This window comes from Globicephala melas, chromosome 1 (genome assembly GCF_963455315.2).
Source record: "Globicephala melas chromosome 1, mGloMel1.2, whole genome shotgun sequence".
NCBI classification, from domain to species: Eukaryota; Metazoa; Chordata; class Mammalia; order Artiodactyla; family Delphinidae; genus Globicephala; species Globicephala melas.
In genome coordinates, this window is record NC_083314.1 from 81,396,939 (window position 1) to 81,415,043 (window position 18,105).

General features: G+C 46.0%; 2 protein-coding genes across 10 annotated transcripts in view; both read right to left on the reverse strand.

Annotated features, from left to right (window-relative positions):
* Positions 1–1,686: 1,686 nt before the first annotated feature.
* BCL9 (BCL9 transcription coactivator) lies at positions 1,687–16,616 on the reverse strand. 2 transcript variants are annotated; one of them, XM_030869244.2, is made up of 7 exons: positions 16,484–16,616; positions 15,422–15,516; positions 13,811–14,000; positions 12,817–12,916; positions 6,813–9,054; positions 5,369–5,629; positions 1,687–4,037 (listed from the first exon to the last, which is right to left on the reverse strand). In XM_030869244.2, the coding sequence occupies exons 1-7, from the start codon at positions 16,534–16,536 to the stop codon at positions 2,920–2,922; spliced, it is 4,059 nt and encodes a 1,352-aa protein (XP_030725104.1). In that variant the 5' UTR covers positions 16,537–16,616; the 3' UTR covers positions 1,687–2,919. The 2 variants fall into 2 exon arrangements, with proteins under 2 accessions (XP_030725104.1, XP_030725103.1); XM_030869243.2 differs by having other exon boundaries at positions 15,200–15,516.
* The window catches only part of LOC132597444 (uncharacterized), a 65,913-nt gene continuing 64,385 nt past the window's right edge, over positions 16,578–18,105 (reverse strand). For all 8 annotated transcript variants that reach the window (XM_060300376.1, XM_060300385.1, XM_060300387.1 and 5 more), the window contains one exon: positions 16,578–16,796. In XM_060300376.1, the coding sequence (XP_060156359.1) occupies positions 16,578–16,784 (207 nt within the window). In that variant the 5' untranslated portion in view covers positions 16,785–16,796. The remainder of the gene's footprint in view (positions 16,797–18,105) is intronic.

Below are 18,105 nucleotides of genomic sequence, written 5' to 3' on the forward strand. Positions count from 1 at the left end.
TCACCCCTTCGCTGTTTTAAAAAATCTTGCATCATTAGTTCTCCATGCAAAAGCATCCAACCTCTCAAATGTGATTTTACTTCATAGCAAGAGTGGCAAATTAGAAATTGTTACATTTAAACCCCAAATGAACTTGGTTTATCAGATGTCATCATGATGAAATGTATAAGCTGATAATGTAAATGAATGAAGATTTATTGAAGGGGTCTTTTCAAAACCCAGCTCCTTTGAAACGGGTAAGTTGGTCTGCACTGCTGCAAGTTCTCCAGCAGGGGGCAGCGCGGAGTGCCACATCCCCAGCCTCTCCCAGCAAGGGTCCACAAGACTCCTGTCTGCCTTTGGCTCCCTCCTTGGGACAGACGCAAAGGGACCACACAGCATTAGTGACCACAGCACTATGAGATGCAGCAGGAAGTGGGGATGCCCACGAAGCCGGACCAGTGGACAAACGCCAGGTCCCAGCCTTCCTTTCAGGGCTCTCATCTCACGCTCCCCATGCCTAGCTGTTTCCCTGTTCTCTTCTATTACTTCAGAGCCAGAGAACCTAGGAACAGGGCTAAATTCATGAAACAAAATGCTCGTTGTACTCTTCTAATTTCTCCACAAGGTAAAATTTTCACCGCCCAGGACCCTCTGTAAAGATCTGATTGTGTCAGAATTCTTAAACCAGTGAGCCCAGTTTTCTCAACTGCAAATGAGATGATTACGACCTACTTCCTAGGGCCCCTCAAGAATTTGCAAGGGAACGCAAGTAGAGTGGACGTGACTGGTAGAGGAGGTGCTCAAATTAAATCTCACTTTTGTGGTCTGGGGCTCTTGTGTTACTGAGAAGATAGTGCTGCTGAAGGTGGAAGAGAAAATGACTCTCAGAACACTCTCGGGGAGAGAGAGAAACATTCACAGGTAAAACTCAGACTGTGGAACACCAGCAGAGCCCCATCTGTACAAGCCTGTCTGCAGACGACTCTGCACCTGCTGCTCCTCGCTTAGATTCTCTCACCTGAGAACAAACACGCACACAGACGCCCACTTGCTTAGCTAAAGACGCCTACAACTCAAATACACACACCAGAACAAACCTAACTGTACAGAAACACAAACAGCTGGTCCCTTAGAGGCGTACCTTGCGGGACACACGCTGACGTGCCGAAGGTGTGTGCGTGGAAGTGAACTGTGTAGACTGAGCAGGGCCTGCAGAGGGGACGCGGACAGGCAGCGGTGGGGAAGCAGAACGGACGACAGAGACCCACGATTGCGGGTGCAGTAAGAATACTTCACCTTGACAAGCTCCAGGGACATTTCATGGCTTTTCAAGTAACTAAAAATATACCTTTGGCCTCTTAATTACTTCACACCATTACATTGGCTCTCACAAAAATTCCCAGTAAAGACCATGAATTGCCTCTAGAGGTGGGGCATGGGGACCAGGGCTGCTCTTCTGCCTATAACTAGGATTTCCTGATTGGGACAGAAACAGCACAGGATCAGTCTACACGGGTAGTTACTCCTCAACAGCAAGCAATACGCTTCATCTGCAAAAGCACTTTTATGTACTTCCCCTAACCTTCACCCAGATCAACTCCGATACAAAGCTACTATGCTTCTGGGTCACATGGCAACTAATAAGCCCAATACTGAACAAACAGGAATCCAAATGGACAAAAAAGGCAATTCAATTTTGTAAGAAACAATATATTTTATTTTTCTGACACCACAGCTCTGGTGAGTGGTTTTGTACCAAATTTAATGGAGGTTACACAGAACGTTTGACGCATGGGACGGGGAGGAAAGGGAAGGAAACACAAAATTAAAAACAAAAACAAAATCTTGGATAGCTTTTAGCATCTGTTCCACTCCCACATTAATAAAATTCACTTGGGAATTCCTAATAAAAGGAGAACAGAAAACAAGGTGGGCAGGGAAGGGTAGGCTGGGGAAGAAAAGACGAAGGGCAAAGAAGACCATTGAGCATCCCAAAGACAGACCTTTCCCTCCCAGAGCCGGGACAACGCTCGGCATGGAAGGCGAGGCTTCGTTAGATTTATTTCCCCAAAATAACACCGTGTATTGCAGCTGCCAAAGGGAAAAAGAGAGGAGGGAAGCAGGGGGTCACCAGTGGGGGACACAACAGGAGGAAACTCACTTAACCAAGAAGATAGGGAAGGAGAGAGGAGGGAAAACAAGAGAAAAATGTGAAGGTGGGTCTTCAGATTGGGAGAGACAGTGCTGAAGAGCACTTGAACTGAAAAACAAATGTCCTAAGCATCATTATTTTTAAAAAGAAAAATCTCCCCCCTCCCCCCACCCCTCGCTGAACTTAGTTCCTCTTTTTGTGCTTTTCATTAATACTCTGCTCTGAGGTCGTAGTTTGGTTTTTCTATACACTGGAGTTGAAAGAAAATAGTCCAAAGGTCTGAAGATGGATTCTCCACCTAAAGTAAACAGCCCAGCATTCCTGTTCTCTTGTCCCAAAGACTAAAGTCTCTGCTAAAATCCCTTTTACAATATAGTACAGTACACACAAAAAAAATAAAGCCCAAAGCAAAAACAAAACCAGAAAAGAATCCTGGGAGAAGCCAGTCCAAAGGACGTAAACATACAGAGAATGGTGCAACACATGGCCCATGGCAATTCTCAAAGCACGGCTACAGATCCCCAAGTAGGTGCTATCATGGGATACCCAAGTCCACAAAAATAATTCTTAAAAAATAAATCTTAAAAAACCACACCTGTTGATTAAATGAATAATTTGTTTTCAGATAAATCCATACATTCTCGAGTTCCCCCCTCCCCCAAAGCAGCCCTTGGGTCTCTGTTCTCCTATTGCATGACCAACAGTACTCCTGGAACTCCCTCAAAGCAGCTCTCAGGACCTGGAATCTCATCTTGACAAGGATCGGCACATCCAATCTTAGCAGCTTAAAACATCATGTTTCCTGGGTTGCCAGGTCCTTGGCTAAATCCACCCATGCCCACGTCAGCAGCCATGCTCCGGGGCCTCATCTGTGGGGGGATCATGATGTTCTGTTGGGGTCCCATCATGCCCTGCATGGACATCATCATGCCTGGAGAGCCCACAGGCCCAGGGTGGGTGTAGAGCCCGGCAGGCCCTCGATCCTTGCCAGGAATCATGCCCACGGCAGCAGCTGGATTGCTCATCAGGGTGGGCTGGCCGGGCATTGTAGATTGTGCTGGTGACATCATCCGATGGTGAGGTCCCATCATGCCTTGCTGGAGAAAGGCTGGTGGTCTCATTGGGTTGTGGCCTGGCATGGATGGAGCTGTACCAAGAGGGATGTCCGGAGTTCCCACCGGCCCTGGACCTCCCATGCCAGGTAATGCTAGTCCCATTCTGGGGGCTTGTTCGCCCATCATCCCCTGCATGTGCGAAAACCCAGGTCCAGGACCCTGGGGCTGTTTACGGCCTGGGACTTCCCCTCGAGGGAAATATTGCAGTGTCTGGCTAGGCTTCTCAGATGGAATAATGCGAGACAGATCAAACTCAGGTATTCCGGTGGCTCCAGGTCGGATGACCTCCTGTAGATCTGGGTCTGTAAACACTGAAGGCATGCTGTTCCCCAGGACAGCGAAGGAGTCAGGACCCCCTGGGCCTCCAGGCTTGCAAAGTGCTGCATCTGCTGAACTTTGGGGCAGGTTGCTGGGGCGGCCGAGGGGCCCTTCTCCTGGGAAACCCATCCCTCCTGGGAAGTTGCCCTGCCCCCCACTGGGGCCATTGTGAGGAAATGGAACCTGCTGTGGAGGAGATTGAACTGGAGGGAAGCCCTGGGGGAAACCCATCCGTCCTTGAGGTACCATCGGAGGCTCCTGGGACCCATGCCCCATGATAGGATTGTGTGACATCAAGCCAGGCCCCATCGGGACCCCATGAGGAGGTATGGTGGGTCCCATGGCATTCGGAGAGGGCATCTGATTGGAGTGAGAAAGTGGCTGGGTCATTCCCATTGGGCTGAGGGTTGGCATTGGAACCACGGGGTTTGGACCTGAAATTCGAGGATTCTGTGTATTAATGCCCAGTCCTAGAAAAATAAAGATATCAAAGGAATCAACTTAACCGAAAGCAACTCAGGAAAACTATCATAAATCAAATTAACAAAAAAACTATTGTGCATCGAGTGTGCATGGTACTGTGCTGGGGAAACATACAATGCACAATCTCTGCCCTCAATAAGGTTATAATACATTTTGGGGCACACAAACCAACAGCTCTACAAGACAATATATCATTGAGTCTTAAACTGTAGGACATAAAGGTATATAGAAGACAGCTAGGAAGAAAGTCTCCTGTGTGAAAAGTTACAAGTGAATATGCAAATGAGTACAGTCTTCTTCATTGGAGACATTTAATATAGAAGAAAACAATTTGCTTGGATGACTTAGTATGGTCCTTTTTGGAGACTAATCAGTCCTATGAGTCTAAGAATCAGCAATAACAACAAGGAAACCAAACAGGCCTTTTTCAATTGATACTGGACATCACTATTTTATATTACCTTACAGAGAGAGCATTTCGAACTCTACGTTACGTGAAATGGTAAAGAAAAGCCAACTTTTAATGGAAAAGGAAAACACACAGGTTCTACTATGGTCTCTGGGACATGTAAATATTTGGTCTCTCCATGGAGTTAACCACTGAGAATGGTAAGGATGGTGCTTGTGCCACACACAGAGCATGCCCTAACCTGCCTGATGATAAAGAGCATCCCTAACAATCAGAATGGAACTGGAACCAGACACCCATGGCTCAAAAGTCATGGTCTCTTTACTGACCACCTTCACCATCCCAGATCATGTCCTATTAGTGAGATTTGGGGAGACAGGAGGTGTAGGGGTGAAGGAGAACAGAATGAGTAGGGAAGGGAGGAATTTTATTCTCTCTCTAGTCCTAAAGAAAGTGATTCTCTAGGAAACAGGGGCTTTCCATTGTCTGAAATCCTGTGGCTGCTTGTGGTTTGAGGCTGCCCTTCCAGGAAAATATCTGAGGACTAAAGACATTCTGATCAGCATGTTGAAAAGATACCGCTCTCAATTTTGTGCCAGGAGGACCTCCCCAACCTCTACCAAAAAAAAAAAAAAAAAGCATCTAGGTACACAGAAGCATCAAAATTTCCATAAGAAAGTGACAAGAACTATAAAGAAGCCTGCTTTCTTATCAACAAACACTGAATTAAGCTAATAAAAAATACTGTGATCATTCTCTTCCTCTAGGCAAGACACTTTAGTTTTACTGAAACTAACTCAGATAGTATACTTTTCCAACTTGGTGAACGTCCAGCCATCAAGAAAAGACTTCAAGAAGTTTTTCTTTTGTCCAGAGCTAGCTCCATATCCTATCTTCCTGATTTCTTACCTGGCATATTATTCATTGATGGCAAGTTGGGAGAACGAGCTGGAGGGGAGTCGTCATCTGAGCTGGCCACGGTCTTGATGGCATCGTGGTATAACGGGGTAGAACTGGGCATTGCAAACTTGGACATTCGAGACATCATAATAGACAGTGGGTTCTGGGAAAGGGTCGGCTCTGGAGGCATGGTGTAAGGTGTACTAGAGGGAAGACTTCCCGGGATACTCACAGAGGCAGACTGGCTGGCTGTAGGAGGTGGGGGGCCACCTAGGAGAAGAAAGCAAAATAAAAAAAGGGCAGGGAATTAGATTTCTCTTGAAAGCTACTGGGCCTATCGTTATGAACGAGCAGGGCCAGGAATGAGACAGATGAACAGGACAGTGTTATTAGGCCCAGGACATGAATCATCAGTCTCTAGTCAAGCTCCGTGTGTGTGCAGAGGGAGACTGCAGTGTGAGATGGAGGTGACAGCTCAGCAGATGGGAAGACAAACGCACCAAGAATGCATAAGAAATATTAGTTCAAACTTGGGAAAACCATGGGTTACAGGCAACTCTTATGGATCTCTTTCCCTTGCCAATCACAATTTAGAATTCGACTCAGGCATTAGTATGCTAGGAAGCCAGATTAGCAATCCCACCCCAGGTACTAACCGAATCGCCCTACACACGCTCTTGATTGATTTTCTGCCACCAAGGTGTCTGAACTGAAAAGGTCTGAGGGGGCAACTCCACTGTACTGCTTTTGTGAACTGCTACCTAACGGAGAGACACACTTGAGCTTGGGAGGATAAATCTATCTTATTCTGATTCTAGTCTTCCTCAAGTGGAGACAGCACAGACCTAGTATTTATACCTCAGTGCTCATCTTCCACTGACCTCCTCTGGTCCCGTTCACAAAACCACCATCATCAGTGAGAGCTTCTCCTAGGAAGAAAATACTAATAAATTGTAGCTGATCTCTGAGAACAGCAGTTTACCAAGGAGAATGTTTCGGTAACAGTTTCTATGGTCAACACATATTTACGAGAACCACTCAAGTCTCTCAGCAGTCTCTCCTCTTTGCTTGGGATGATACTCAGACTCTCTTGACATGATGAAGGGCAGCCCTCTGAAGTGGGTGGATCTAGTATTTAAAGGCACATTTACCCACTGTTGAGACATTCTATTCCACCACCGTGAGTTCACTGTGCAAATGTAAATCATTCAGTGAAATGACACACATTTCCCATTTTCCTCCCAGTCCTATCTGAGAAACATATTCTGCACTAAGAGCATAACCCCATGGAAGTACTGATTACGCACTCTGCCACAAATACGTCCATCTTGGCAAAAGCCACCTCCTTTGGTTGCATAATCAGGTTAAGACACCAGTTTTCTTAAAGGATGTAAATCAGGCTTTTGCAATCTCTGGCTTTAAGGTGCAACTGTGAGGATGAAAGCATACTGACCTGACTCTACACTTCCCAGCATGGCTGGGGAGGCCATGGTGAGGGGTGCTTTATGGTTTGGAGGGATCCCGGGGCTCTGAAGGGGAGGTTTTGGAGAGGAGGTCCATCCCGGTGACGGGGCGGGAAGTGATGGAGACTTGAGGTGAACAGGCGAAGCAGCAGCAGACCCCAAGACAGGGGGGGACTTAATGGAAGCAGCAGCAGCTGGGCCCGCCAGCATGCCTGCCAGCTGCGATGGAGTCTGGGGGGACTTGAGGTTCCCCGAGGGCGAGCCCAGCATTGGCGACTGGACTTGGCGCATCGTGGGAGATTTCAGAGGGTTAATGCCTGGGGAATGCACCTGGCTGCCTGCCACAGAGAGATCCACGGGCTTCCGCCCCAGGCCGCGCTGAACGGAAGGAGCGGTGTTGAGGCTAGTGGGGTTACTAGAAGGGTTGAGAGGTAGTGGTGGCATATGACTGAGCCGGCTGTTAGTCCTTTGGTCGGGCCCAATTGGTTCTCTGAGATTCCGCAAGCCACTGTTGCTGCCTGGACCCTGAGACATGGGGAGGAACGGCCTGGGGCCCATGCCATACTCTTGCTGAGGGTGCTCGCCAAAGGGCAGGGGCACCATCTTCTGCTGAGCAGGCAGCATGTCTGCACCGCCGGCGCGGAGTTTCATCATCTCCTCGGGCCCCACCCCAGCCTCTCTCATCTTCTGAGGTATCATCTGAGAGTTGGATCCCATGTTGACATTTAGACTGACATCTCCCTTCATCCCACTAGGAACCATCCCAAACTCGAGTTCCCGACCGGGGCCCATCTGTGGGGGCATTCCTTTTGGAAAGTCACCCCTAGAAGGGCTCAGCGGGCCCTCTACTGGTATTCGAGGGAAGATGGGATTACTCCCCGGCTCCATGTGTCGCTGGGAGCCAGGGATCAGCCTGTTCATCTCCATGCCGGGCCTGATGCCTTCCATGCTCATCCCCGGGGGCAGACCCAGCTGTTTCTCTGCCAGCTGCTGTTGAAACATCTCTTCAGACAATCCTTGGGGGTTTGGGAAACGTTCCCCTCGGCCAGGACCACTGAACACGCCCTGGCCAGGCGGGAAGTTTCGACCGTCTGGGATTTTTGGCACATCGTCTGGCCAGCTGACTCCAGAAAGACCTGGTCTAGATGCTGGGTTGGGGACATTAGGCCCCTCCATTTCAGAGTTCATCATTCCTGCAAATCCAGGGAGGCGCATCTGGCTACCTGGCATGTTGGGGTGGGGAGCCATGGCCCTCGGGGGCAGAGAATGGGGCATGTTGATACCGTCAGCAAAGGGCTCTGCACCCCCAGGCCCCCAGGCCTCACTGGGGGTCATCTGGTACGGAGGGGGAGGCCCTCGGACCACTCCCCGCGGCCCGTGCTGATGGACCATCATGTCCTGGAGGGAGCACTGCTGCACGACCACTTGCTCCTGCTTTCTCCTCTTCTCCTCATAGAACTCCTGCTGCAGTTTCAGCCACGCTATCTGCTCAGGGGTCATGTGATCCAGGTGGTCGGGTCCAATGGGCCCAGACTGGGAGTTCATGGAAGGTGGAACCATTTCATCCGGAGAAAAGGGCACATCTCTGTGTCCCTGAGGGCCAAATGGAGCCCCCACGTCTGTCCGGGGCCCAGGTCCCTTACCTAGGCTTTGGGATTGAGCCATCATGGCCTGTATTGGCCCTTCTGGTTTTTTCTGAGGTCCATCTAACACCCCAGTATTCTGCTGGGGTCCCCCACTCTGTCCTCCCGGGAATTCTTTCTCATCAGGGAAAAGCATGCGCTGGATATCTCTGAGCGTTTGTAAGGAGCGCTCCCGGTGCTCCAGCTGCTCCTGAGACAGTCCGTCGGGGTTCTCTCCCAGCGGGGGGGGCTCTCCACTGGACACCGGTGGAGGTGGGGGGCCTTTGGGATCTGCTGAAGAGCTACTGCTCCCCTGGGAAACGGGAGTCACTGCTCGGTTGTTGGGCGTCGAGTTTGGCCCGGTACCGTCTGGCGGCAGTGGAGTGGAGCTGGCAGGGCTGCCTACAGAAGGAATCAGTTTGTTTTCTACCCCAGGACTATCCCGGTCCAGGGGACGCGGGGGGGCGGCAGGCTTGGGTGCTGGTGCCGGAATGGGTGGAGTTGGCTGCAGTCTGGTGTTCTGGGAGGAAGTCTGGTCCTGGTTGGCTGGAGTGGGGGGCTGTTGTGGGAGAGGTTTCGGATCATTCCGAAGGGCAGATATCTGTGTGTTCTGAAGATAAATGAGATTTTAAAAATCATTGGTGAACTGAACAGAAGGGCAATGAAAAGAGCAAGATATGTTATAAAGGACTTGTCCCAGCCACATAAATCTACACTGACACTTGCTGTAGAAACTGCTCATGTACAACCCCACTCTGGACATGCAGACATTTTGATTTCTTTCTCACACTTTGCTGTCAAACGGCATCCTCTTTCCCTTGCTGAATAACTTTAAAGCATGCCAAGGGAAAGCCACGCTGCCAAAGTGAATACATTTGAGTATCTATTTCGAGGAACAGGTTTGATATCACATGTCTACTATGTGTTTCTGATTCAGGGAGAGATTAGTTTCTTGGTATGTGGGAGGCTGTACCTAACACCTTTTTCTTTCCCCGAAAGTATAACTGGATATGTAGACTTCTCATTGTCAATCAAAAAGTCTAATGTTTTCAACTGAAAGAGAAAGTCGTTGTCACCTCCAGCTCTGTACTCTGCCCGTCAGAGGCGGGAGGTACGGCCGCTCCACTTCAGTGTTTCCCCTGGCACGGTGACTAGTGAGGTACTCCTATCCTTGAGTTTCCAGGGGCCTGACATCTCCGATTTCTGTTTTCAGTTTGTGATCACTGATTCCGTACGAGAATTTGTACATTAACTGTAGTAAGACCATCTGTAGGCAGGAAGGGTCTGCAGAGAAATCTGAGGCTATCTAGCTTGTGCTGTCCCTTGATCTGTTCTTTCCAATAGACAGCACGCGGCCCTTTCTACAGGCTGGATGATCGCCTTATTATTATTTATTAAGTACCGATGCTATACTAAGTCCTGGGTAAAGGCACGCTCACCTACAATAGGTGACACGGACACTGTCAGTGTCTGGAAGAGGGACTTGTAATGTTCTGGGTCTACACCTCGGCACTGCTGGAGGTACTGGTACTAGAGAAGGGCGGTAATGAAGAACAGACAGGCCCAGTCAAGCGACTCCATCAAGGGATCTCTCACCAGCCTCCAGTGAGCCGCGTGATCCCTTTTTGATGTTCACTTGCTCCTACCTGTTCGCTTAATCCAGCCTGTATTTCCAAACCCCTAACACTCTTACTTACATCCCCACCTACTCTCTGGAACGTTTATCAAGGCGCAGATTTGTACAGGAATCATCATACATATCCCTGAACACGAACAGTTCACGTTCCGTGGGTATGTATGCAAATGTTCCACTTGCTGGTATTCTCCATGCATCTGTGTCTGCAGACCGAGACTGGTGGGGGTAAGACTGGCTGAACTTGGATGACTCTGGATGTTGCAGTGTCCTCTGTCTCTCTGACTCCTTAACTGGAGTGTGGAGGTCACCTTAATTTCCTCTCCAGTGCTAGTTTAAGTTTGGTTCTGTTGTTAAGGGTGGTCACTGATTTCCTACAAGGTGACCGTGACAGAAGAAACAGTTTAGTACCACCCTTTATATTTTAGATTTGGAGCAATGGTGATTGGACTATTCCCAATTCACGCCTTATAAACTCCTTTTCTGATTTCATTTTAGTACCAGAGAAGGTGGAAGTGAAAACTGTCTTAATGACTTAAGATCTGTCATTAAGTCAATAAAATGTCGGTTTGAGTTGCAATGTACCCCGTGCATTCCGAAATGATATAAATTATAAATAAACAAATATTTTTAAAGTATAAATTTAAAAATATATACATTTAAAATATTATACGTATCCATCGTCTACCCTTGAGTAGCAGAGATGCAGAGTGACATGAAATTCTTTTCCTAGGCCTAGGAAAGCCTAAGCCTGCTATGTCACAGGGGGGACTTCTATGTTCATATACAACAAGGACGAAATGTCATCCATTCTGTATTGAATTGTCACTTCAGTCGTTTATTGTCATTTAACTTTTCCCATGTTTAAGTCTCATCCAAGTTTTAGATTTTATGCTTCCTGAACTCAGGGACTGTACCTTGAACCTCTAGTATCCCCACAGCATTTGGTGCAATGCCTTGACAATGTAAGACACAAGAAATATCTTTTGGTTCAATTTGGAACACTACATGTATTAAAACAACCATTATACGCATTTTCTAATGTAATTTATAGTAGGTGCTTAAGTTCCAGAGAGGAAACAGACTAACATTTACTATAATTTTGGAAATATCAAGCAATTAAAAGCATTCAATGGTTCTCTCACTTTGAAATAAATAAGAATCATTTTGAAAGTCACTGAGACCTTAATTATGGTATCATCAGCATGTACTCCAGTACTGCAGTTTTTGTTGCTGCTTTTTCTCTGTTCTTCAAGTAACTCAAGAGTGTTTGCTATTTTTTAAAATCCTGCTCTTTACAGAGGGTCTGAATTCAGAATTTCCCAGAGATGGCTACATGACAGAAATCCTAAGATATCTAAATATCTCCTTTTTTATGTTGTACCTCTTCTCTCCTAGTAATTCATCAATATATCAGCGTGTTAGTAGAAAAGGCCAATGCAGTGTGATATGCCTAAAACCACACAATTAGGTTAAATGCTCAGAATGTAGTTTATACCATCAAGATTATCTCCCATTGAACCTTCATACACTGTTGGTGGGAATGTAAATTGGTGTAGCCAATATGGAAAACAGTGTGGAGATTCCACAAAAAATTAAAAATATAACTAACATACAATCCAGCAATTTCAGTCCTGGGTATTTATCCAAAGAAAACAAAAACACCGATTAGAAAAGACATGTACCCTTATGTTCACTGCAGCATTATTTACAATAGCCAAGATATGGACACAACCTAAGTGCCCATCAATAGATGAACAGATAAAGAAGATGTAGTACATATATACAATGGAATATTACTTGGCCATAAAAAGAATGAAATCTTGCCATTTTCAAAAACATGGATGGACCTAGAAGGTTTAGGCTAAGTGAAATAAGTCAGACAGAGGAAGACAAATACTGTATCATTTCACCTACATGTGGAACCTAAAAAACAAAGCAAATGAACAAACCTAACTAAACGGAAACAGAGTCATAGATACAGAGAACAAACAGGTAGCTGAAAGAGGAGAGAGGGGTTGGGGAGAGGAGAGAAATAGGTGAGGAAAATTAAAAGGTACAATCTTTCAGTTACAAAATAAATAAGTCACGGGTATGAAAGGCACAGTGTGGGGAATACAGTCAATGACTATGTAATATCTTTGTATGGTGATAGACAGTAACTAGACTTATCATGGTGATCATTTTGAAATGTACAGAAATATCAAATCACTATGTGTATACCACAAACTAACATAGTGTTGTAGGTCAATGACCACACAAAAACAAACAAACTCATAGAAAAAGAAATCCGATTTGTGGTTACCAGGGAGGGAGAATTGGAGGAGGGTAGTCAAAAGGCACAAACTTCCAGTTATAGAATAAATAAGTACTAAGAATGTAATGTACAACATGATAAATATAATGAATGCTGCCATATGTTCTATATAAAAGCTGTTAAGAAAGTACATCCTAAAAGTTCTCACCACAAGGAAAATATATATTTTTTTCTATGTCTTTAATTTTGTATCTATATGAGATGATGGTAATCATTTCGTCACGTATGTAAGTTAAAGTATACAGTATACAGCACAGTAGGCTGTACACTTTTAACTTATACGGTGCTGTCGGTCAGTTGTATCTCAATAAAACCGGGAGAAGAAAAAAAGACTATCTCCCTATCAGTGAAATTCACCATCTCCCACCTTTACAGTCACTGCAGAACCTTTAAACCATTATTCCGTTTCCAAAATGACATACCAGAGGGGCTGTGCTTCTCTCTGCCTTGCTGTTAGAGATGTTCTGGATGTGGAAAGAGACAATAGTTTCAACCTGGCCCTTCAATACAGCTTCTGCAGCTCTGCAAAGACAGAAGAGATGCACACACTAGGACTTGTTCCTATTTCACTAACTGTAAATTTAAAGCACTTTAACCGATTAAACTGGTATAAGAGAGGAAGGAGAAGTATAAAGAACCACCAGCAATGTTGAATGAGAAGAAATCAAGAGAAAAAGGTTTTCATTATTTGTCTATCATTTATCATCAAACTTCTGAAATTAAAAGATAGCCATTAGCAAATCTCAAAAAGAGGTACTAAAAACCCCCAGGATTTTCTCCTTCAAAGCCATCCACTCTAGTAGGTGTTTTATAGAGCATCCTAGCTCAAAATCCCAACCCAAGAAGGGTAAAATGAATTCTCACACCTAATAATAATTAAAGGCTGCCAAGATTCATTCTATATCTTAATTTTTAAAACCTTAAATGAAAAAAACTAGGGTATATTCACATTTTAAATAAATAAATAAATATCCATTGACCCATCCATCCACTAGAGACGTATGTACCAAAATGTTCACAGTAGTTATCTCTGTAAATTCCTGAGATTTTTTTAGTTGTTTACATTTTCTAATTATTCCAAAATGGACATTACTTGTGTCATTTTAAAAAGAATACTAAGTTGCAGAAAAGTGTATATTGTGCAATCAATCCCTTTTGTGCTTAAAAAAGTATATATATGTATATTTGTACAAGCACAAAAAATTTCTGGAAGGAAAGCCAAGGAAGTAGCATCAATGGTTGCCTCTGGGGAGTAGGGGTGGGGAGGTTTTATATTTTATTTTACCTCTTTCTGTAGCGTTAACTTTAAGTAATAATACAAGTGGGCAAAAAAAGGATCAATCTTCAAAGGGAGTAAGAACTTAGATGCCCAAACACACAAGCCACGCCAACAGCAAGACATAGCCATCAACTTACTTATTGGCCATCTCAGTAGAAAACACATACACCACTTTGGCGGGAGTCTTCTGAGCAGGTGTGGGCTCTGGGGCAGTAGTCTGGCCATGGGAGGGGGTGGAAGACCTGGGGACTGTAGCATTTGACGGGGTCATCGAGTGTGGCGTGTGCTGGGAATCCTGGGACTTTATGTGGTCAGCAGAATTACATTCTAAAAGAATGAAAAGAGTCATGTCATAGAAAGAATAAAACTCTTTTTTCTGCCAGCATTTACAGCATCATAATGCAAACACCTTGAGAATTTCAAGGAGGAAGTACCTTGCTAAGAGGAAACCTCTTCTATTCATAAAAACACTTCTCCCTAAATGACTAATTACAAAGCACTCCTCCCCCACCTCCTTACTTCTCTACTATGCATTCTTCAGATATTAGCATAAATGTCCCTCCTTCCTGGAAACCCCTTTTGGATCCTCCTGGACTGGCTGCCCCTGCTAGTTGAACCCATAGCCCCCGAACTCCCCTTATTTCAGCATTTATCAAATTTACTGTAATTGTTTAATGATCTGCTGTCTAGGTGCATTCAAACCCTTGAGGATAGCAACTGTTTCTGTTTTGCTGACCATGGCACCCCCAGCCCCCAGCATAGTGCTGGTGCTTGTAACAGGCCTCCTACAAACACCTAAAGAAGAAAGGAAAGACAGGGGAACGATCACCCAGGTTCTCATTTCAAATTTGGGTCGGGAAGTAACACTTCCACTGCTTGAATACTAGTTTCATGTTCTGGCCTATAGTTACGATTTTTTACTTTATACTAGGAGGAAAAAGCCTAAAACCACAGCCATTGGTCCTATACTCTTTCTGGCTCACTCCATTTTGGTGCCTACTGTATCTCTACTACATGTAGCCACTCGTTCCTGCCACACTGAAACTGACTGTGACAAACCTGGACTAGTGCCAGGGCTGCCTCTTGTGCCTACAACTCTGGCCAAATGGCAGCCAGAGTGCACAAAACCCAAGTCTTGAAGGATGGATTTGATGGAGAGGAGGAGTGTCAGAAAGACCGCTCCAGGGTGGACCCTGGCATAGACAAGCTGGAGCTACCGGCTTGACACTTAAGTACCAAGAGTATGGAGGCCAGAAACATCCACAAGAACGTGGCTAGGGCCGTGGAACATCCTAAAACGCTTGCATCCTCAAGAGCAAGAAGTCAACAAGGTGGTTCCAAACTATTCTTAGTTAGCAGGAAAACGACCAGAAATAGTTCCATCTTAAACTGCGAGAACTCCTGAATCTGACGCGCCTACTCTCCCCACTTGGCTGCTATTAGGCTCTCTGGCATCCACCAATGTCAGAGGCCTTTCCTCAGGAATACCTACTTCCCTCTGAGTCTCAAATATCTTATAGACATACCTTTCATGTCAGAGTCATCGTTTGGAGTCCCAGGATCTCTCTGATCAAAGGAGTCGGCGGAAATACTTCGCTCCCTTTTCCCCTTGCCCTTGGCACCATTTCCAGCCCCATTCTTCAGCCCCATGCTCCCACCTGGGCCAGGGAGTGCTTTAGGGGTATGGCCCCCACTCTTGGAGTCACAGGGGGATGGCTGGGATTGGCTGGCTGAGCCCCCCTGTTTACCCTGATTGGAGAATTTGGAATCCAGCTGGGGGTTTCCAGATGGGGACATCACTGTAGGGGGACGGACCATCACCTCCTGCTTTGACTTAGGGCTACTAAAAGAGACAAATAACAAAGGGAGATCAGACACCGGATGCAACTGGGCAGCACAAATTAGGGAGGACTGATTTTTATCATGGGTCAAGGAGACCTGGACCACTAAGTAACCACCCCACCTTTCACCGCAGCCACTTGCTTGCTCCCTCCTCCCCTGCTCTCATCTCAGAGCTCTCAACAGAGAGGAGGATCAAGCAGAGTGGCCTGCCAGGCCTTGGGAACCCTAGAGTCACATGGGGACCCATCTCTAGGGCTTCTGTCAATAAAGGACAACGGTTTCTATGTACATAGAGAAATGACTCTCACACTAAGACTAGCTCAGAGTAAACAAACAGACATCGTTAAGATCAAAATACCACCCGCCCCTCAGCTGATGACAAGGAACAGCTGTAACAGGAGACTAGCCTCCCTGCTGGAAAATACGAGCAGGTCCAGGAGAGCGCGAGGAAACCTGCCCATGACTGGCAGGTTAGGGAAACGCTCCAGGACATACTCCCTGAACAAGCAGGATCACACCAGAGCAGACACACTAACCACTGCCGCCAAGGGAGAAGGAAACAATTCTTTTAGGGCGTCAGCTTAACTTCCATGGAACAGAGGAAAAAGCCTCACGGTGGGAGTCCAGGGGCTGGTGTTTCAGTTCTAGGACCTTAGGCCTCCTCACCATTCCAGGTCTCGGTTTCCTCATTTGCCAAGTTTAGCTCACTGTACTGGCTGGTCTTTAAGGTCTTTTTCTTTATGTTTTGGTGAGGAGAGGGGTGGTAAATAGGAGCGGCCAGGTAATAATGGACAAATAATAACAGAGGAAAACTCTAACCTAAACTCTGATTCACTATTCTATCACTATTTAATTATCTTTTTTTCTTTCCCCATTCGCTTCTAATTCAACATGTTGTTCCACCAGTGAGCATTCATGGTCCACTATGACATCCCAAAGGGGCAGCTGGGCCAGGCCCTAGCCCTCACCTCTGTGTGTTTCCTGACGGAGAGTTCCTCACTTTAGGGTTACTGGAATGCATTGATTGAAATCCTGAGCTTGCAGCCACAAACAGGGACGGGCTCACCGAGTTCCTCTCGGGCTGCAGCAGAAACAGCTGCTGAGGACAGCGGCAGTGGCCCACTGCTTGTTGGGTGAGTCCCTTAGCGCTGGCCACCTGCACGCCTTTTTCCTCTTTGTTTTTCTCCGCTGTGGAAGTGGGTCCTGTCCCCTTGCGGCTCCAGCATTCTCTGGGTGTGTGCCTCCTGCTGCCAAAGGAAAATCTCGCATCTCCAGGGCACACTGGGAGCAAAAAGAGCAAAAACAGAGACATCAAACACCCTTACAGCAGGACCAAGGCTAAAGCACCGCCAACTTGATGGCGCAGAGCTAGATGGTTCCTCAGCTTCCATCAGGGTTAAAGGAAAGGGAGATGTTCATATTCCGGCCAAAAGGCCCTGGTGCTAATGCAGCTGAAGGGTGACTAAGACTTTCTGCCAAGCATACAAGCCTCCCACCCAAGCTTCGTGTACCAGGCGTTTGTAAGCAGATGAGAAAGACATTTTTATCTTTAGCCGTATATCCTCCCTTACATTTCTCTACGTCCAAATACAAAACCCTCAAAAACCTGGGTTTTTCTTTCTTCAAAACAATGCTTTGAAACCACTGAGTACTCCAAATCCATAGCAACTATCTGGTGTTTCACCTCTGATGGCTCTGAAATGTAACCAACCCAACCCAATTTCAAACCATGAAACAAATTACTCTCTGTTTATATTCTCAGGGCCTCAGGGTGGGGAGACATTAAAGGAGGTACTTCTGAAATCAACTATTGAGCCAATACAATCAGTTCTGTCCCCTGATTTCTATCATCTTTCTACTAAATTATGCTGAGTACGTGTCCTGTGTTCTCACTGCTTAATGACAGGAGCTGTAGGCATGGGTAAGCATGGGAATGATCCATAATGCGGAAGGTAAAAGAACATCTTTGAAGGCTAAGATATTTTTTGAGCCAATTTGCAAGGCTAATTTGAAGCATAAAGGTCAAGAAAATATTCCCAAACCTAGCCAGAGAACAAATGAGAAAGCCCTTTATTTAGGGAAGGCTAAACAGGGAAAACCAAGATATACTTGCAGTCACTGGTCCTTCCGGGCAGTTCCAATGTGGTTTTTTGGTAACCACTGTCCCCCCGCACCTCCCGCTCTACCTTCTGGTATCTTATCCATGGGGTATAGGATTGAATGAGGATATTAGATGCAGGATTAGTGGCTAAAGAATCAAAGGGAGTTAGAAGTAGCTTAGGTGTTACATACACTTTGAGAGGCTCAAGAACTGGACTAAAATTGGGAGGGTCCATTATATTCTAGGACTTGGCACTGAATATGATCATTGTCAAGTGTTAGATGTCTATTTCTTCATTTAGAAATTTGCAACAGTCCCAGCGATTTTACCTGAGACCATGAGAGGAATTTATGGAAGTTCTGAGTGCATACAATCACGTTTTTTTCTTTTAAATGAAGAAGTCAGGAAAAAGAAATAGAATACAATGTTACGGAATGTTTCTATGCTGACCTTGGGAGAAAGCATCCTAAAAATATTTTGGTCTTGATT

Bases quoted from the DNA above. Each gene is read 5' to 3' on its own strand.
- BCL9 (XM_030869243.2), bottom strand. From the start codon at position 16,536: ATGCATTCCAGTAACCCTAAAGTGAGGAACTCTCCGTCAGGAAACACA. The intron at 5,630-6,812 runs GTCAGTATGCTT...TTCTTCTCCTAG, and splicing joins GCTGGGAAGTGTAGAGTCAG to GTGGCCCCCCACCTCCTACA. The intron at 4,038-5,368 runs GTAAGAAATCAG...TTATTTTTCTAG, and splicing joins ATCAATGAATAATATGCCAG to GACTGGGCATTAATACACAG.